Source organism: Radiomyces spectabilis (genome assembly GCF_025331425.1).
Source record: "Radiomyces spectabilis strain NRRL 2753 chromosome Unknown BYT42scaffold_10, whole genome shotgun sequence".
NCBI lineage: Eukaryota > Fungi > Mucoromycota > Mucoromycetes > Mucorales > Radiomycetaceae > Radiomyces > Radiomyces spectabilis.
The window spans coordinates 459046-478515 of NW_026251935.1; the positions used below are offsets into that span (position 1 = coordinate 459046).

Consider the following 19470-nt stretch of genomic DNA (forward strand, 5'->3'; position numbering starts at 1 on the left):
AGAGTGCCGCGCACTGTATAAAATTCAATTTTTGCGGGGCCTCGGTCGCACGACAGTTACCTTGTTCTTTGGGCCAAATCAAATAAAAAAAATCGTTATGTCACGAGGTTTCCAACATTTTTTCATTGACAAGAAAAATCAAAAAATGAAGTTGACTGTACGAACGAAACATCATGCTACTGGCTATTCATATACTGGCACATGGAAGGGAAAAAAAATTATGATACAAAAAGAAAAGAGGCATATAAAAATGAGTTGAACAGATTCATTCTAAGGCTGGGAGAAAACATATGTAGAAGTATGTAAAGGAACAATATACACATGGATCGGAATTTATGCGTTTGAAGTGAACCCACATGAATAAAAATGGAAATAAAAGGGACAGGCATATCAACAACAAAAAAAGAAGAATCGGATCGAGAAACAGTATACATAATATAAACAATGAGGTGAAAAAGAGGGATGAAAGATAAAGCACAAGGTTTGAAAACAAGTAAAAAATATGCCACACCACAAAAAGATTTACACTGGATGATAACGGAGTAACCGAGCATAAAAGTTGAATGAGAAAAAAAAAAACAAAAGAGTTGGGATGACCGGTTATGGGTTAGACCATTAACGTGGGTAGGTTGGACAAAAGAGGGTCTGGATTGTTGCCGTTTTCGAAAGCGTAATGATCAGGTTGACTTTCTTTAGAGGAATGCAAGGTTGCCGCTGCTGCTGCGGCCGCGGCTACAACGACGGCAGCTGAAAAGGGTGGATCTTGATCAGTTGGAATGGGAGCGGAAGATAAGCGAAGTTTATGCCAAGGTAAGGATGAGACGGAAACGAGTGGATCGATGCGCGGAGTATCGGGCGGGGAGGGTGGTAGTTGTTGTTGACGGTGGTGGGAGTTTTGTTCTTGTGATGAAGGCGGGGTCGTAGGAGGGGTAGTGGTGGTGGTGGAAGTAATAATGGGCTTGAGCGTTAATGCGGGAAGGGGACGGCATAGTTCGGCTTCGTATTGTTCCACGAACGGGGTTCTTGTAAAGTGTTTGCATCTCCGAATCCGTTTTTTGAGTTCATCCAAACTAATACGCCGAATAGGATCGACACACAAGATTCGTTTCAAGATTTGATTCAATTCTTTGGAGATGGGCAGTATCTTGAGCAGAAAGTTGGGATCTTTGAGATAAGCTCGAAATGTCTCATCGTGAAGCGACGCTTGTCGCCATGGATTTCTGCCCGAAGCCAAATTGGTGAGGATAATACCCAGTGACCAGACATCATTTGGACCCGTCGCATAACCGACACGGTGGGTCTGCTGACTCGCCAAGTCACCCTGACATTCTGGCGAAAAGTAAAAAGTACTACCGCAACCATAGTCGTTCGAGACCGGCTCGCTTGTCGCCAAGCCGAAATCTGCTAATTTCACGGTATGCCCGTTATCGAACACCAACACATTCTCAGGCTTTAAATCGCGGTGATAGACATGGTTATCATGACAATAGCTGACAGCATCCAACAGTTGTAGAAATACTTTTCGGATCAAATCATGGTTGCCGTAGTATAGATCGCGTTCTGTGATAGCGCTGAATAGATCGCCTTGGGAACCACATTCGAGAATAACATGGGTCCATTCCGGTTGACGAATAACTCGTTCTAATCGTATGATATGCCGATGCTTGGACACTCGTGAATGCAATGCGATTTCGTTTTCTTGAAATAGCCGATGTCGTCTATCCAATCCGATTTGAGGCAAAGATTTGATGGCATAATGTTCATGCGTCTCTTTATGCTGGCCAAGATACACTTGACCGTAAGCGCCCAATCCGAGCACGTCGAGGATTTGAAGATCATCAATTGAAGTGCCTATCGGTAAAGTAGGCTGTCGAAGAAGGGTCATGATTTTTTTTTAGAAAAAAGTATAGTATGAATCAACGGTCAGTATCACGCAGGTAAAGAAAACAACGCACACACAACAACAACAGAAAAAGAAAAAAAAAAGAGCCTGAAAATAAGTGGCCTAATTTATAAATATTTTTTTTTCCTATGCATCGCTGGGCGTGGTAAACTAGGATGTATGCCAATTAAAGAATTAGGGGGACGCACCCATGCGTGTCTTTGCTCAGGAGAATGGGGGACTTGAAAAAAAAAAATATACACCGTGAGGGAAACAGCGTGGTTGGAAATACGGTTTTTTTTTCATCACCTTCCATGTATGGAATGACTGCGTCACTTTTTCAACCATGGAATTTTTTTTGTGGGCGAGCTACAATTTTTCTTTGGTGCCTAAAATGTCGGCGTTGTTCCTGCCCTGAACCCAAGAGAACTGATAATGCACTTGTTCTCCCTATTTTTCCTCTTGGCCTGTTTTATCAGGCTTGGAGCACGTGGAGAGCCTGCCGAAGCAGAGGTAACCTCATACAGACACAATGAGGTCTTCTTGACGTTATCGTGCTGATCCTTAATTGACCATCCCCTGGAAAATCCATTAGATTTATACGCCTCAAGATGCCCGTCACATTTACAGCATGCTCGAGCAAGGACAACAGTATCGACAGTCATTGGAAGAAGAGAAGATGCGACTGTACGACAGCATTAAAGCGTACGACAGTGAACACAGTGCGGATCTCTATCGATTAGCGGCTGTCAAATATGACGATTTCAGTGCTTTTGAACGATTAGTGTTCGGCATGCTTCGGGAATATATGCAAGTGGTGCAGCAACATGAACGTCGATCCACATACGATTTCCGCACCCCAGCTTTGAAATTGACCTTTGAATTCCAGCTTGCGATCAAGAAGTTCCACGAACAGCTCACATCCAATACGATCGAGTTGGGCGAGTCCGAGTCACACGAAACGGAATCTGTGGGGGATGTGCTTACCGATATGCTGAAAGAGATTCGAGAAAATGCGGATCAACTTGAACAAGGCATGCGAAAGCATAATATCGTGTTTTCTTCGGATTCGCTTGGTCAGATCGAAACCGTGTTAAAAGTCGGGGATGATGGCGGAACCACTTCACCTAGTGACGATCATTGGGTGACGCTCATTGATCAAGATAACAACGAATATGTGATGACACGGCCTTCCGACACAACGATCATTTATGAAGGTAGATTCTTGGTTTGAAGGGATATATGGGTAAACTGTGATTATACTAACGGATTTTGCTGAATACAGATATGCAATTATTACATGATCTCATTTTGATCGTGGTGGTGTCGTTCGTTTTCGGCAGTTTATTCTCATGGGTTGGTTTTCCAGGTAACACGTTGTCTCGCTTTGCAGCACTCTATGATGAAATAATGCGATAATTCAATTGCCTTTCTTGTACTAATGCATGGTTCATCTTTTTTTTTTATTAGCTTTTTTCGGTTACATTCTAGCCGGTATCCTTGCGGGACCTTCTGGGACTAATTTAATCAAGGTGAGCTTCAAAAGATAAGAAAACAAGCACCAATCTATGCTCATGACTCATGGATAATCATTGTTTGCTCTTGGTCATTGAAAATGAATGATATAGGAATTGATTCAAACGGAAACGTTGGCGCAATTAGGGGTCGTGCTTATAGTATTCGTCCTCGGGCTCGAGTTTTCTTTAGAAAAAATCAAAGCCATGTGGCAAATGGCGTTGGGAGGAGCGATGATGATTCTATTGGTCACGATGGTGTTCTTTGTGATGATAGGTGTAGCACTTGGTGCTACTGTTAAGGAGGCCATCTTCGTGGGAGCGTGCGTCAGTCTAAGTTCCACGGCCGTGGTGGTCAAGGTGATTAAATCGGATCACCTGGAACACTTGTATAGTCTTCTCGTTATGCAGGATGTTCTTTTAGGCTTCATGCTGGTAAGGAAGAAAGGATCTCGATAACCCAATGCATACAAACTAATTCCTTTTTTTTTTCTTCCTTTTCCTTCCTTTCATAAGGCCATGATCCCTGCGCTGGCCAAGTCCGGCATCCAAGTATTATTGGCAATGATGAAAATCACATTGTCACTTTCCATTTTCGCTCTGATTTGCTTTGCCATTGTTCGTCTGTTATCGTGGGTTCCGCGGATGCTTCGGCGTCTATCGCCTAAACCGTCGATCCAACCGAACAGTGAATTGATGTTACTGGGAACCATCGCTATTTGCATGGTGATGCTCGTTATCTCGGAGAATTTAGGTTTAGGCATGGAATTAGGCTGTTTTGCCGCAGGTGTCATTGTACGATCTCGGAAAAGTATGTTTGAAGTATCGTTGGCGCTCATTGAACCCGTGCGTGATCTGTTTGGATGCTTGTTTTTCGCGTCGATTGGGTTGCATATCTATCCGTCATTTTTGGCATCCGAGGCCATGCTTCTGTTAACCATGACAGCTGCTGTCATTGGCTTCAAATACATGGTGACATCGATCATTCTTGTGTTTTTCAAGTTTGACATTCGCAAATCGTCGACCATGGCGATTGCCCTGGCCCAAATTTCCGAATTCGCTTTCGTCCTTGCGTCGCGCGCCAAACAAATGGGGATCATTACACGCGAGGTGTACTACCTTCTCCTTGCTGTGACATCATTGACGCTTATGGCCACCCCTATCCTTTGGAAGCTCACCGATCGCGCTTCATTTATGTCATCTTCTTCCACCAGCTCCAGTACTGGCCCCACTACACATCATCATCATTCTTCATCCGATCACCATCATCATCAACTTCCCGTCGCCATGTCACTAGATGATGCCGACAAATTCGCTTAGACGCGCGTTATTTCCCTGTTCCTCTCCCTCTGATTTCCCTTTTTTTTGTACATTTCAATCCGCCTTTATTTCCTGTAGATGTAATATGAATATGTCTCACCAGAACGGGATGATGACATACTATAATAAAAACATTAGAAAACTGTGATAAATTGGTATTCAGGGGTCAGTTTTAGTGGATATTACTTGCATAAACATACAGTGGGTGTTATGAAGCATCCAGGAGAACACCTTGACTGGGGCAATAATAACCGATGGATAGATGAAATCTTTTATAAGCACACTACCTAAAAAAGAAATTGCTGGAGGCAAATAAAGATGAAAATTTATGGGGGGGGGAATGAAATACCCATCGGGATGTGGAAAAAAAAGAAAGAGAGAACCAGGCCTAATTTTAGTGTCGTTTTACAGTGCACGTTGCAGAATCATCGGCTGTGGGATGCGCATATTGAAACATCCGACGTGCAAGTTCCCTATTCACAACAGACGACGATCTACCGTGGTAGTGACCCAATCATAGCGCAGAGAATCATGCGTTTGCATTTTCATCAGGTCTAGACTGAATCACATCACGCGTGCCACCAATTTTTTTTCTTTCATCTCTGTGAATATAACTTGGCAGCAGCATAAACAGCTACCAAATTTTCGGGGTCTTCACACGGCAATGATGTTGCAGCTGCTTCAGTGCAGTACAAAGATCACGTTTTGACCCCGGAACGAAAAAGAAAAAAGAAAAATAACAAGGTACCCCCACACCACTTTATTAAAATGTTTGCGAAGTTATGCGCGCTAATTTTCAGCCAATTTGGCGGTTTTGATTGGGGACTTTTTGAAAAACAAACGTTTCTGATTGGGTAAAACGAAATGAATCACATGATTTACTGCAATGGTTGAGTTGGACCTTCCCTTTTTGAATGGGCAGACTGTGATACATCGATTCGATTTAACAATTTAACAAAACGCATTACTCGGGCTAGATTGATCTTCCTTAACTCTTTTATATGCTCATTCTTTCAGTTCTTCATTAAAATACCTTAGGTCATTCTCAAACGTTTTTTGCGCTTCTTGCAGTCTGCTAGGACACCCTCGCTCGACCTCTAGAAACTGTCCCAACAATCCCAAACGCGTCCAACCACCCAGTGTTGCTACGGTCCAAGGATTGGCAGAACTTCGTTGCTCTACGCGCCGGCAAGTGGGACATCAACAAAGTGGTCATTCAGCTTGCTCATTGAATCCGAGGAGACTATATATAAGGGAAGCAAACGACAATGATACTGCGGGATGCATTCGTAGAATACCTGCATCTGCTGATGATGCCAACCTCCCCAGTAGACATACCTTGGGGCGCTTGTATGTCGTGTGCAATTTCTGTCAGGCACACAAGTGGCTCAAACAGCGCTTGTCCGGATCCATCTCGAATCCGCAGTTCCAGTTCTGCTGTGCCCAAGGTTCCCTTGTGTTTCCACCTTCGGAGCCTACACCATCAACGATCGCGCGTCTCCTTCATAGCGACAACGAAGAAGGAAGAGATTTTTGTGAGCAGATCCGCGCCTATAATACGAATTTGAATTTTACTTCGGTAGGCTCTCAAATAGATGAATCCGTGGCCGACAATCGCAGTGGAGCTCACTGCTATCGTATCCAAGGAGGCATTTACCACCAGATCGGTGGTCTACTTCCACCAACCAAGAGCCATACTCCTGCGTTTGCTCAAACGTACATTTATGATTCCGACACACAACACGGACACCGGCATACTGTGGCACCCTATCTCCAAAACTCTACCCTTCTCATTCTACAAGATCTTTACCAAAGTCAACCCGTTCGTGCCGTTGCTGCAGTCGATGGCCCAGGTCTTGCATAAATCTGAGGAAGCCGCAGATGTGAGACTGCTCAGAAGTGCGGAAAACAGACATGATGTTCGTCGTTACAATGCACCCACCGCTAGCGAAGTTGGAGAAATCCTGGTAGACAGTACGATCACACCAAATAGTGGTCAAGAAGTTGATTACGGAATCAAACACTGATGAAACTGGTACAGAATCGCGTATTCAAAAGCATATACCTACAAATATCTCATGGACAACCGAGGAATACCGAGTAATTACATTGATTTCTGACCAACTTGCCCCTTATTTCCCAAAGTACGGGAAATTGCAGAAGCACCCGGCCCTCCTGTTACCATTCATGACACTGTGTAATGCGATCTTTCGTCTGGCGGGTTACGGCAAATTTACAAAATCAGTTCATCCTGTGGTCTCGCATCCGCCGAACAAACGCTCCACCTAGACGAAACAAGCATCTACGAGCTTTTCGGTTCATCTTCTGGTATGTATCAATTCGTTTCAAGAAACAACAATCCCATCACATCCTTGGTCGAAGAGCGGCAGTAATATTTGATCTGGGAAAAACCAAGGACATTTGCGAGACCTATGGATTGACGTTCCAACACCGAATATCAACGAATGGCAAAGTGGCGATCCTCCAAGAATCACTGATTCATCGTCGAACGTACAAAATGACGTCGAAATACGATAGATGGCATGAGCGCAAAAAAGCAAGCGCTAAACCGGCCGTTCAAAACGACGACATGAAAAATCAGATCAATTCATTGACTGATGTTATTGATGGCTTGCAAAAACGGCAAAAAGAGATCGTGACATTGAGGCAATCATTACAAAACGAGGTGAAACTGGCAAAAGGACGATTTTATAAAGACCGTTCCGACCTGAATTTCAGAAATTAGCAAGATAAAAAGGCTGCAATGCAGAGGGAATATCAGGCGCTTTTGACATGTCGTACAAGTTTGCGCAAGGCAAAAAATGAACGTTATTTGCTGCAACGCCAGGTACGTTGATTTGTACATTGAATCAACGGCTGATTGAACTAATGCAACCCATATTGATAGCTGTACCGAGGAAAAGATACAGAGGAAGAAAGACGTGATACAGTGCCTACAGCAGCATTTCCTCAATGCATGGACGAGGCGAAAAGATTGGACATCTCTCTATTACAGCATGCCGTCACTTTCTCGGGAACGGACTACGGAATTCAAACAATGTCAGTGATAGTGCCTCTAAGCGTGCCGACCGTCAGCAGGCATTTACGCTTATACAACAGATATGGTTGTCTTGAAACTTGCGCCTATGTCGAAGCAGAAGACTCCCTTTCTGATCTGAGCTGTTGCTTCCGAAACCAGTTAAAATCCGTGCCAAGAACATCGAAGAAATATCATTTGCAAGAAGACATCGAAGACGACGTGAAAAATTAAAAAAAGTATTGTTTTATTCACATCTAGTGAATTGGCTGACTGGAAAATAGATGACTCCTTCGATCAAAAGCACTAAAGAAATGTTGAACCGTAACCCAATTTCGCACGCTTGGACGCAGGAACAAGCATTGCATAGTTTCAAATATGCAGATTTTTCTTGAACCAATTGTATATGCTAAACTCACACCGTCATTGTTGTAGTTACAAGAAGATGCAAGCGACACATTGCGTAACTTTTATCATAATCGCAAGTCCAAGAAAATAGCATATACGCAGTCATTGCGTACAAAGCGAGCCTATGCGATGCTGGAGTCAAGCGAACGGGCGCAAATGACCGATCGAAATGTTCCAACGAACTTAGTGATGAGCATTGGAAACGCTGTAACCGGTGTGGGCTCTCATGCACGAAGAGGGGGGGAAGAAGATGCGGACAGAACACTCAAGAAATACGACAGTCGCTATAACAAAATGAATTTTGCTCATCGAAGACTTGCGTATTCTGTTTCCATCAAACAGAGCTAACGAAACGAAGATTACCGGATGGAAAAACGAAGCAAGTCCTTGGTGCAGTCCGATGCATCAACCTAGATTGTCCTGCCGTCCGAAGAGGTCACGCAACGAGGAATCGCGACCAGCAAGCTGCATTCGCTATTGGTCTGGCAGGTGCGGTCCGAATGCTTTCGAAGAACAACATGACCTTGCCACCCTTCGATCCACGGCCCCAAAAGCAGCGACAATATGTTATTCAAAATGAATAACGATACAAACGCTATTGAGGCTATCCGAAGCGATACGCCTATGGTCCCACTCAGCTCGATTTGGATTAACAGTGAGCCAACACGCCCAAGACTAGTTAGGATGAATAAGAAAGTTAAGGCGGGCAAATAATGTTTATTCATGCTGGATGTCATTTTTGCAATTCTCGGAAAAAGTAACATTACAGTATTTTTTTTTCTTGCAGTTTGTTAAATATGCACGCGCTTGCAGTTCCTTTCTTCTTATTCGTGCTTTTTCCAATGAAATGCCTTGGATGATCTGTGCAGCACCGTCACGTTATACAAATTGTTGTTATGTACGACCTTGTCGGGTCCCAGCTTATTTGGCGAATTCCTTCACCTTCTGCGGTCACGCGGGCAAAACATGAATCTTCTGCACAGCAGCGATAAGATGGGTCCTGTTTTCTTCTGGCCCAGCCCGCTTGGTCAGTTTTGGATTGCTCATCTTAAATCTCCTTTTAACCGATCTGCCATGCATCATGTTTAATTTACATACGCACAGAAATGGCATTTTACTAAATACACGATCAATGTCAAAACAAATCCGCCAGAATACAGAAGGGTTATTGAAACAAAGTAATCTAAATTTTTATTCAAAGATATTTAGTCCATATGATACTTGAAATGATGAAATAATGGCCTCCAATGAGACGCAAAAAAAATGAACCACTTCCATCGCTTCCTTTCCTCTGTGCAAGCATGGTTGTATTCGAAATAACATCTTGGGGTATCAAAACAAGGTCATATGACTTTTTTCTGTGTGGTCCCAACCACACAACTCTTGCCCAACCTGTTGCTGTAGATGCTTCGTGCGTCGTCGAATGACACCTGGTAATGTTGATGCGGATCGATTCTTCATAAATATAATGCATTGTTTTCGTATCATCTTGTCTGTGCAGACTCTCTTTGCAACGGCCTGCACGTTGTTGCCTTCTTTGTGGAACCAGCGACCCAAATTTTTTTCTTATGAGAAGCGCGTTGATTCCAAGTTAACGTGAACATGCACTTTTTCCAGAAAATTTTCTGCGCACTTTTGAAAGAGTTCCTTGGAAACCACTTCTAAACATAAAATTTAGCCTTGAGATTTGTCCAATAAAAGATTCTGATGGTTTTTTCACTCGTGCGAGGTTTCTGCAAGAAACTGTTATTTATTTATTATTGCAAATGGTTCGATAAAGAGTGCTGAATGACATCAGCAACCGATCGGTTTGCATTCGCTGTGTCGGAGGAAACCAATCCCGCTAGACTTTCATGCTGTTTGTTTAACTGCTTGTTTCTTGATCGCTTCACCAGATAAGCCAGTCACAACGGTCAAGGAAGGCTTCATCCGTCCATCAGGGCGCTTATTCAAGTAAGCCCTGTACATCGCATTACTTCAATGAGTCGCAAACGGATGTTACCACCTCCAACGCAACTTGCCGGGAAAGTTGCAGCAATCTTTGCTGCGGAATCTTGGTCGCCGGTGTCTTGTTCTGCCAGCATAAAGATCGTATATGGCCTCGATCTATGGTCATCGGGAAGTGCTGGACAAACGACAAAGTGTATATGTGGAGGCGACGTTGAATCGTGTTAGGATTTGTCGTAACTGAATATCGTACTGTGCGATCATTTGCGTTGGTTAATCTTCGGCCAATAAATTCGCTTTTTGATAGATTCGAGTCCAGAAGAACCCGCAGAAATATGCAGAGAATTTGAGGCACAGGTTACGCAAGAAACTCCCAAAAGTGCGCGAGTATTTTACCACTTTCCAGAAAAGTGTATCCGTACTGTAGTTGATATATCCGTTAGGATTAGAGTGTATGAATAAATGGTATTAATTTATATGATTCCTGCGTAATGGTCTCTTCAAAGGTGAGTTTAATAGAAAGAAACGGTGCCTTGGACTGAGGAGGAGATAACCGATAGAATGAATATCGGGACTTATGGAAGATGAGTATCCCATATCAAAGGAGAGATCGAATGATGATTTCGTGTCAGATATATAATTGAACATGTTGAATACGACAAGTACTTCAACGACATCACCTGAAAAATAACTCTACATTTATTCTAAACGGAACTACAGGATGATTCGATGACTTTATATTAGGGAAAGTTGCTCCACTTATTCCAGCAAGTTCTTTGAATCATATGATTCATTCTTGCTTTTATCACCCTTGTTGGTCAGATGAATAACTTGTCTTGATCAAGCCTGCAAAAACTGGGATCGGCTTATATCCAATCTGTACCGATGCAGAATTGTATTATCATGACCAGCTGACAACATATCATGAAATATAGATCAATAATACGAATCATGCTCTTATTAGGCGCATCATCAACGGCATTGATCAACCAAGCGAGCCGTGCTTCGTTATAAATGGTCTTGACTGATGAGATAGACCTTGGTTCGAATAACAAAATGCATTCACCTCGGCATGAGCGTTGTTCTATTTTCTGCATAGATCATTGTCACGTATGATAGATCACACTTTTCATCTTATCTTAGCGTTAGTTGTTAAAACGGGTCTGATTAGGCAATTCGCCAACTACGCGCCACTTGCCGTAAATTGGCATTATTAACATCTGCATTCGCAAAGAACCATATTTGATATAACTCTCCTGCGTTATTTTCGATCTTTGAAATATAATTTCACAAATAGTCTCTCGTCCTAAACCAGTGTGGTAACAAGGCATGCTTCGTGGATATCCTCATCAATGTCTGGTTTTACAGGCTAACTATACGTACGTCTCTCTTGCTTGCATGCATGAACAAAACAGTTGGACGCAATACAACATATACCATGGTTACAGTTTTACTTTTTATTATGCAACAACAATCCACCAACAACACGCGCTCGACATGATTTATTTGTTCAAGATGATACCATCGAACTAAAAAAAAACGGCGTGAGTACCATTTGCATAAAATTCAAGAGTCCCCGCCGAGCCAACTTACACGAGACTTGAACCATTCCATGGATTCTTCCTTCTTGATACGATGGTTGGGGCCAACTCTGGTCTTGCAGTGCTTACGGCGAGCGACACGGTTGCCGGGACGACCCATGACAACGTAGTAGTCCATACCATAAATACCAATGGAAGGATCGTACTTGATGCCCAAATCAATATGTTCGTCAATACCGAAACCGAAGTTGCCGGTTTCCGAGAAGTTGCGAGCACGCAATTCGTATTCCTTGACCTTCAAACCACGTTCCAAGATCTCCTCGGCCTTGGCACCACGGACGGTGACGTGGACGGCAATCTTTTCGTTACGACGGATACCAAAGGTACGGACAGTGTAACGAGCCTTGGAGTAGACGGGAGTCTGACCGGTCAATTGCTCGAGCACTTTGGCGGCACGGGTCAATCTATCACCCGATTCACCGACAGAGATATTGAGAACAAGCTTCTCAATGTGAAGCTTCTTCATAAGATGGCCAGAGGTCTTTTGTTCGGCACTCTATTGCATTCACACAAAAGAAAATTCCATTAGTATGTTCATTCGGCCATTCTTCCATGTGCCCTTTGGTTGCAAATTTCAGGAATTCGGCCATTTCGTGTGTCCAATTCGATATTTCCCCGCTTGATTTTAACAAGAAAAAATCGATTCATCTTTGAATTGGCTGCATCCATCCATTCTACATCTAATCTCCACATCGCTAGTTCGTTCCGTCGATCGATACATACCATTGCTGTTGGTTGAACCACGGTATAAAGCGATGGGAAAAGAAGGATCGATCAGCTGTCCAAATGCGGATGGTATTGCTCGGACCATTCCGGCCGCGCTGCTCCGAGCCGTCCTTTTCTGGTTACCTCTCGCCGCTCAGCAAAGCCACTTGGTCCATGCATAAATGAACATTGGCATTGTATACATACACAATTCCGTACTCACAAATGAAACTTTTTTGCTATCATAAATTGTGATGTCTCCTATTTCCTACAGAATATCGCTGTATTTCAGTGTGAAATGTGTTCCTTTTGCATAGTGGAGTTGGCTCGACGCCAGATCCAAAATCACGTGACTTGAGACTGCAAAATTTTTATTTTGGGAAGCCAAGTGTCTCTCTGTGGAAGCCTTCTTACTTTTTATTCATAGCCTACAAACATGAGCACTTTTGAAAAGGTACTGGTTCTTGTTTTCCGAGAATAGAGTGTTCCAATGGCCGCCCTCAGCTTTGTTGGGCTATGGAAACGCATTACGCATGAAAGGGAGCTGGTCACCATGGCCGTTGGCCGTGGCTGGCATGGTGGCGTGGCTTCCACCGGTGACCATTTCCATGCTAGTCATGGAACTTCTGGGGTTTCTTGCGTGTTGTTATTATTGGCCATTGCGTGTTTTTATTTTTTTGGAGTTATGGTGGCGAGACTGGACGCGGTAACTAATGTGTATGTCTATGTGTAACCGTGTAGGTGGTTGTCATTGACGGCAAGGGTCATCTCCTCGGTCGCCTCGCTTCTATTATTTCCAAGCAGGCCTTGAACGGACAGAAGGTCGTGGTTGTCCGTTGTGAAGCTCTTAATGTCTCTGGCGAATTCTTCCGCAACAAGTGTAAGTGGCTATCCATCTTCTTTTAGACATTAAAGCGACCATCAAGTTCGGCCATACTAAAAAAAAATGCCCGGCATCGGTTTTACAGTGAAGTATCACGCCTACCTTCACAAGCGTTGTCTTGTCAACCCCAACAAGGGTCCTTATCATTTCCGCGCTCCTTCCCGCATCTTGTACAAGGCTATCCGTGGTATGATCCCTCACAAGACCGCTCGTGGCGCTGCCGCTTTGGACCGCATCAAGTTGTTCGAAGGCTGCCCTCCTCCCTATGATCGTGTCAAGCGCATGGTTGTCCCCGATGCTCTCCGTGTTTTGCGACTCAAGCCTGGTCGCAAGTACACCACCCTTGGCCGTATCTCCCACGAAGTCGGCTGGAAGTACCAGGATGTTGTTGCCAAGCTCGAAGAGAAGCGTTTGGCCAAATCTGCTGCTTACTACAAGCGCAAGGCTGCCCTTGTTGCTATCCAAAAGAAGGCCGTCGAATCCAAGGCTGATGCCATCAAGGATGTCAACGCTTCCATTGCTGCTCTTGGTCACTGAATAATTATTGGCTCAATGTAATAAAATCACTCTTTCATCATTTCGCATACATGCATCAGTCCTTGACAGCGTAGAAAACAGTCTTGTTAATGCAACATAGACGCCGGGCTCTCATTAATATACATTGTCATTGACCATTATCCTCGCTGTTTCCTTGGCACACAGATGCTTTAAATCAAACCTCTCCACAATCTGTCAGTTCCGCCAAACAGGGAAATGAACGATGACGGAGTTACAAATGAGGGGCCGAATAGTCACACTGTTTACTGTCGCTCCTGCCTCACTCCGTCTCAAAAAAAAAAAAAATCCACACACACTACAACCAGACAGGTGTATCCCTTAATCCTTTATACCATGCGGCGGCTTTGGCATAGTGTGAACACTGTGTCGAACACGGCAAAATGTATATTATGTCGCAACCTGGAAACACAAGATGGACGATTGACAAGGATTGATACCTGGCGACCTATTTTGTTGATCCCGTTGAAGTTCTCTCATTCCAGTGCTGCATTAGCAATCAACGATGACCCTACAGACGGACGCGAAAAACGACGGAAACCTGTGCTCTTAGACTGTCTCAACGACGACCTTATGCATCCTCGTTCGGTTCCCGTCAACTTGGAGTCCCGGAAATCTAAAGCAGCACTGCTTTCTGAATTTTACCGTGTAATGGCCACTCAAGATATCGAACGCATCTGGCCACTGTACAGTCACCTGTTTCATAACAACTATCACCTTCACCTTTCACAGCGTACTTACCGTCATTTATTCCTGTACACCATACGAGCACGAGCGACGCGAAAAAATGTGCATCGACTGAACGCTCTTGTGGAAGACATGAAGATGCGGCGTTTCCCGCTCCAGGCCGATCAATACAATGCTCTGATACACTGGGTAGGCGGGCGAGATGTACCTGTAAAACGCCCGCATCATCTGACCCAGGCGCTGGCGCTTTTGGATGAGATGGTGGCCTGCAATATCGAGCCAGACGTTATTACATACAATACGCTTATTCACATTGCGTCGCATCTATCCGATATACGAACCGCGCAACGATTATACCATGACATGATAGCACGAGGTCTTCGACCCGATAAATATACGTATTCAACGCTCATCAGTGGAATGGGACGGATGGGGGATCGGGATGGAATCGAAACGATGGTGGCCCATTTGCGCGATACTCAAACGTCAGAGATCAGTAACGACACCGTTGTGTGGAATGCCATTATGACGAGTTATGCCCAAGTGGGCACGTACGAAAAAGCACTCTACATGTTTGATGCGATGCAAAAGACGCTCAGCAGCAGCAATAGCAATAGCAAAGATACTGTCACCAAGGCCCCGTCACCGGATGCAGATAGCTTCAGGATCTACATTGATATCATGCTGAATCATCGTCGTCTTGACAAAGCACTGGAAGCCTTGCGTCAAATGGACGAACTCAGGATTACGCCCATTGTCACCACGTACAATGCATTCTTTGCTTATTTCATGCGACCTTCCGCGATCGATGGCGACTCGGATGTCAATGACGACCACAGTCACCACGCAGCGGTTTCGAATACGGACATCGTCAAACAACTGTACGATGCTATGCAACAGAAGAAAGTTATGCCTAATTCGGAAACCTTGTATACCCTTGTATCAGCATTACTTGATCTGGGCGATACCCAGTCAGCGCTTGAAACTTACCTTCGGATTTCGGATAATACGGCCAAACGGCGGAAGAAGACACCTTTGACGTCGTCGATCGCGGTATTGGCCAAAGAGCGGTTGACTTTATCCCGTAGTCGACCGACGAAAACCGAGCCGAATCAGGAGTTGCTGGATCGTCTCAACCACATTCTTCAGACCACTGTAAAATAGAGTATATCATCTGAAAGAGAAACACGCATGTTGTAATTAAAAGAAAACCCACTATTCATGATTCTTTCAATCATCCAGGATTGGTTTTTATTTCGATTTATTATGTTCCATTGTCTCGTGTAGTTTCTGTATCACTTTCACGGCCATATCTTCAATCGAGATTTCATCGGTGTTCACAGACAGCACATTGTCCACTGCTTTGTGATCGATTTCCGAATGATCTTGACCGGCAAACAAATGCTTGTTCCATTTCACAAATTGCGGCCATACAATCTTATCAAAGAAGCCAGGTGGATCTTCCCAGTAACCTAACAGAGCATACAGATGGTTAGGTCATCGACGAAAGATTTGAGCGCTAAAAGCGTTGTATCCTACCTTCGATGGTGGCATATCCTTTACGCCCTTCTCTGCGGTTTTTCAACGTTTCATAGGAAGCGGTCATGAAGATTCGACAATCCAATACTGAGGTAACGTCAGCATCCCAATACAGCATGAAGCCATCAACAATGATAAAGATATCGTCTTGTTCGACATCCAATTGACGCAATAATCTATTGAGAGCGTCTTTTGGCAATAAATTTGAACCATCGTGGGTATTGTTCACCTCGTTGGATTTGTAACCAGGTGGCAACTGTCCCTCATGCTGCCGAGCGTACTGTATGGTGTCAGCCAACGCTTGAAAATTCAAAGCATCCGGACAGTCCCAGTTGGCCAGCTGCGTTTCCTCATCGATAGGAATTTGACTATCAGGCTGTTTTTGGAAGGTTGATTGAGTTGCTCCGATTCCACGATCGGTCCTTCTCACGGTGCACTTTACCTTGAAGAAGTCATCTTGATAAATGACTACACTACGCTTGAGTATCTTTTGCAGAATGCGCGTAATGGTCTGCCAAGCCATGCATTAGCTACTCAAGTCCACATCACGAAGAAAGGTAAGCGCTGCAACTCACTGTTTTTCCGGAACACGACGGTCCACTATAGGAAAAAGTAACAATTCCTGGTGAGTTCCTGGGTAGCTTTCGCGTCATAGTTCTCGGCCATTTACCTTATGCCTATGGTGTGCACGCGCGCCATGGGTTGTTCATATATGAAAAAACCGCCGCCCCGTGCAACACCGCAATTTCATGGTTCACATAAATCTCAGTCTTGGCGCTTCTCCAAATAAAAGAGTCGCATGTTTTTTCGTTTGTGCGAATATCTAAAGCTTGGCATGTCTGCAAGTTACCAGATAAGAACAGAACAAACAAAACAAGAAAGAATCTCCTGCAAGTGGTTGCAGTTACATTTTATTATGAATGGTCGAAAAAGAATTTTTGGATGATGTCGGCAACGGATCGGTTTGCATTCGCAACTTCCGAATACAGCAATGCTACCAGAATATGAAGCTGTCTGTTCAGCTGCGGGTTGCCGATGATTCTCATCTGCTCGTTCCACCGAATAAGCCAACCACGCCGGTCAAGATGGTCTTCACTTGTCCCTCTGGAAGCATTTATCGAGTAGGCCCTGTACATCACAGTTCTTCAATTTTTGCGAACTATCGGTTATCACGTCTAGCGCAACTTGATGGAACAGCCAAGAAGCGATTTTTTGTTCCTGAATCTTGGTCGCCGGTGTCTTGTTCTGCCAGCATAAAGATCGTGTACGGCCTCGATCGATGGTCATCGGTAAAAGTACTGGGCGAACGACAAAATGTATATGTGGAGGTGAATTTGAATCGTGTTCGGATTTGTCGTAACTGATGTAGAATATCATACTGTGCGATTACTTGCGTTGATTTATCTTCGGTCAATAAGTTCGCTTTCCTGATAGATTCGACGTCCAGAAAAATCGCGGTTGATTTCGCATTGCTGCGTTCGAGATCAAAGTGCACTGGGGTTCCGCCGACACTGGGAGGTTTTCTGCTGGTGGTCGTACAGAGAAAGTATGGAATTGTCTCGTAGTGAGCGTTTGATATACAAGGTCAGAATATCTAAATCCCACGTCTGGATTTGTTGCATGGTTGCAAGTCGAATTTCAGAACGTCGTTTTGCCCAGAAGAATTCGATCACCAAAGATTGTTCAGCGAGTGGAAGGTGTTGTGGGTGGAGTATCTTGTACACCGAATCTATGGCAGATCTTATCGAGTTTAATGACGATAGGGAGTGATGTTGGTGTGCAATCAGAAAAGTGAGGAACACCTGTACGTCGTAGCTTTTTGGATCCACTGAGGGACTCTGTCTGTGGCACCAAGTAGCCCCTTTTCTCCACCCTTGATCATACGCCTTCCGCGTATTTACCCGAGTGGCTTTTGCTAGAAAAGCTTGAGTGGCCTCGGGTATTCCGTCCTGTGGTTGTATTCGCCGGATAATAGTCATGTGGCTATCGTCCATCTCTTCATCATCTGAAAAAACATCGGTGGTCGGAGTCTCTTCATCCGTAACAGCATGGGGAACCAGAACTGTGTCGGCCAAGATGGTGTAGCGAGGACTTGGCGCTTGACTTTCTGAATTTTCATCGTTCGGAGTACCCTTGGAATCAGGTTCCATGGCGGACTCACATATAATCCCGTCTTCGGCCATTGTTGCTGGAATACATCGATCGCTGTCCCTTCGGGATCCGGTCTCAAACTCCAGAAATTCGACAGCTGTGTATTCTCCCGTGAGGTAAAAGCGTCGATCGTCATTGGTCCCCATGCCTTCTGGATCTGCTGAAAAAACTTTGTCGGGAGAGCCGTTTGGTACAAGGGTCGTATCCGCCTGCTGAGCTTGTCGGCGACGTCGTTCGATAACCCTGGGACGTGTTGATACATTATCTGAAGCTCGTAACGACTGCAGAGGCTTTGGATGCCAATCGCCAGGTCTTGGAGGAGCATGGAGGCCGCCCTTCCGGCCTTGGTAACGTATTTGAGTGCCGTGCGGCTGTCGCTGTGTATCTGGATCGTTGATCCTTGGAACTTTTCGGTGCCGCGAGTTTCAATCCAAAGTAATCGTTTTCAATTCTCTTACGTTTATTGGCTGTTCTTGCTCGTTCTTGGTCCAGAATCCCGATGTCGTGATAATTGGGGGAGCGGATCCCTCAGCCTGTGTCCGATGCATCTGTATAAATGTTGAAGCTAGGTTTTTGGAACTTCAATTGATGGTCGATGCGCAGCGACGACGTAACTAGCATATTCCAGGTTTTCGTGCCGACAATCAAATTCTTCCCATCACTGTCAATCTTTGTAGGGATCCGTACGTTTGGATATCGGGTAGCAGACGGCGGCAAAGCCGTCAAAGAAGCTGACCCTTTTTAATGGTAAACTTTCTCCCGATGAACGTCAATGGTGCGCGTTCTGCCGTAGACCTCGGCACAGTTGATAATGATTGCCTCGTTCATGTTATTGATGGCAATCGCGCCAACCCGCATCAGGGAGCAAACAAAACGGAATTGTGGGAATATCTTCCAGTCCATGTTGAGCATGTTTGCAATGTTTTGGCGACATTTCAACGTATGTGTTATGCGCAGGCTACGGGATGGTCAGCGCAAGACAAAGACAAGGACCAGGGTGCGGCTAAGGACCAGGATGAGAGCAGGACAGGCGCAGCAACGGGAAGTACAAGACGGACGGAACGAGTCAATGATGTTCGACGTCAGTGTATATCGACTTGACGTGCTAGGTTTGGCGATGCTCATGTGAACAGAGAATAATACATGCCATGCATAGTACAGCAAGAGGTATACCAGGCAGCCACGAGGAGAACAACACCAGAGATACAGTGGGAACAAGCATAGGGGTAAGCATATGGACA

The 19470-nt window shown here is 44.6% G+C and overlaps 10 protein-coding genes across 10 annotated transcripts; 6 read left to right on the forward strand and 4 right to left on the reverse strand.

Annotated features, from left to right (window-relative positions):
- Nucleotides 1-835: 835 nt before the first annotated feature.
- BYT42DRAFT_481781 (kinase-like domain-containing protein) lies at nt 836-1864 on the reverse strand (the record flags this gene model as incomplete). Its single annotated transcript, XM_051563691.1, has 1 exon — nt 836-1864. A coding segment is annotated over one exon (1029 nt), but the record flags the coding sequence as incomplete, so codon positions are not given.
- Nucleotides 1865-2270: 406 nt separating this feature from the next.
- BYT42DRAFT_578225 (Sodium/hydrogen exchanger family-domain-containing protein) lies at nt 2271-4880 on the forward strand. The gene is made up of 6 exons (XM_051569267.1): nt 2271-2395; nt 2478-3099; nt 3168-3251; nt 3353-3414; nt 3511-3831; nt 3913-4880. The coding sequence occupies exons 1-6, from the start codon at nt 2318-2320 to the stop codon at nt 4714-4716; spliced, it is 1971 nt and encodes a 656-aa protein (XP_051420978.1). The 5' UTR covers nt 2271-2317; the 3' UTR covers nt 4717-4880.
- A 1699-nt stretch (nt 4881-6579) lies between these two features.
- On the forward strand, nt 6580-7578 carry BYT42DRAFT_48687 (uncharacterized protein). Its single transcript, XM_051563763.1, has 2 exons — nt 6580-6751; nt 6862-7578. Exon 2 carries the CDS (start codon nt 6917-6919, stop codon nt 7460-7462), a length of 546 nt encoding a protein of 181 aa, XP_051420979.1. The 5' UTR covers nt 6580-6751; nt 6862-6916; the 3' UTR covers nt 7463-7578.
- A 44-nt stretch (nt 7579-7622) lies between these two features.
- Nucleotides 7623-8384, forward strand: BYT42DRAFT_578232 (uncharacterized protein). The gene is made up of 2 exons (XM_051569268.1): nt 7623-8130; nt 8189-8384. The coding sequence occupies exon 1, from the start codon at nt 7694-7696 to the stop codon at nt 7985-7987; it is 294 nt and encodes a 97-aa protein (XP_051420980.1). The 5' UTR covers nt 7623-7693; the 3' UTR covers nt 7988-8130; nt 8189-8384.
- Nucleotides 8385-9416: 1032 nt separating this feature from the next.
- Nucleotides 9417-9813, forward strand: BYT42DRAFT_578237 (uncharacterized protein). Its single transcript, XM_051569269.1, has one exon. It carries the CDS (start codon nt 9585-9587, stop codon nt 9759-9761), a length of 177 nt encoding a protein of 58 aa, XP_051420981.1. The 5' UTR covers nt 9417-9584; the 3' UTR covers nt 9762-9813.
- A 1555-nt stretch (nt 9814-11368) lies between these two features.
- On the reverse strand, nt 11369-12254 carry BYT42DRAFT_48830 (60S ribosomal protein L11). Its single transcript, XM_051563864.1, has 2 exons — nt 11702-12254; nt 11369-11637 (listed from the first exon to the last, which is right to left on the reverse strand). Exons 1-2 carry the CDS (start codon nt 12173-12175, stop codon nt 11611-11613), a joined length of 501 nt encoding a protein of 166 aa, XP_051420982.1. The 5' UTR covers nt 12176-12254; the 3' UTR covers nt 11369-11610.
- A 650-nt stretch (nt 12255-12904) lies between these two features.
- On the forward strand, nt 12905-13834 carry BYT42DRAFT_616058 (60S ribosomal protein L16; the record flags this gene model as incomplete). The annotated part of the gene is made up of 3 exons (XM_051572027.1): nt 12905-13045; nt 13156-13294; nt 13383-13834. 3 exons carry the CDS (start codon nt 12905-12907, stop codon nt 13832-13834), a joined length of 732 nt encoding a protein of 243 aa, XP_051420983.1.
- Nucleotides 13835-14126: 292 nt separating this feature from the next.
- On the forward strand, nt 14127-15777 carry BYT42DRAFT_578245 (uncharacterized protein). Its single transcript, XM_051569270.1, has one exon. The coding sequence runs from the start codon at nt 14189-14191 to the stop codon at nt 15701-15703; it is 1515 nt and encodes a 504-aa protein (XP_051420984.1). The 5' UTR covers nt 14127-14188; the 3' UTR covers nt 15704-15777.
- On the reverse strand, nt 15778-16801 carry BYT42DRAFT_578246 (P-loop containing nucleoside triphosphate hydrolase protein). The gene is made up of 5 exons (XM_051569271.1): nt 16749-16801; nt 16654-16678; nt 16521-16589; nt 16079-16454; nt 15778-16011 (listed from the first exon to the last, which is right to left on the reverse strand). Exons 1-5 carry the CDS (start codon nt 16775-16777, stop codon nt 15791-15793), a joined length of 720 nt encoding a protein of 239 aa, XP_051420985.1. The 5' UTR covers nt 16778-16801; the 3' UTR covers nt 15778-15790.
- A 761-nt stretch (nt 16802-17562) lies between these two features.
- Nucleotides 17563-18261, reverse strand: BYT42DRAFT_500623 (uncharacterized protein; the record flags this gene model as incomplete). Its single annotated transcript, XM_051564718.1, has 1 exon — nt 17563-18261. The coding sequence occupies one exon, from the start codon at nt 18259-18261 to the stop codon at nt 17563-17565; it is 699 nt and encodes a 232-aa protein (XP_051420986.1).
- Between the last annotated feature and the right edge of the window lie 1209 nt (nt 18262-19470).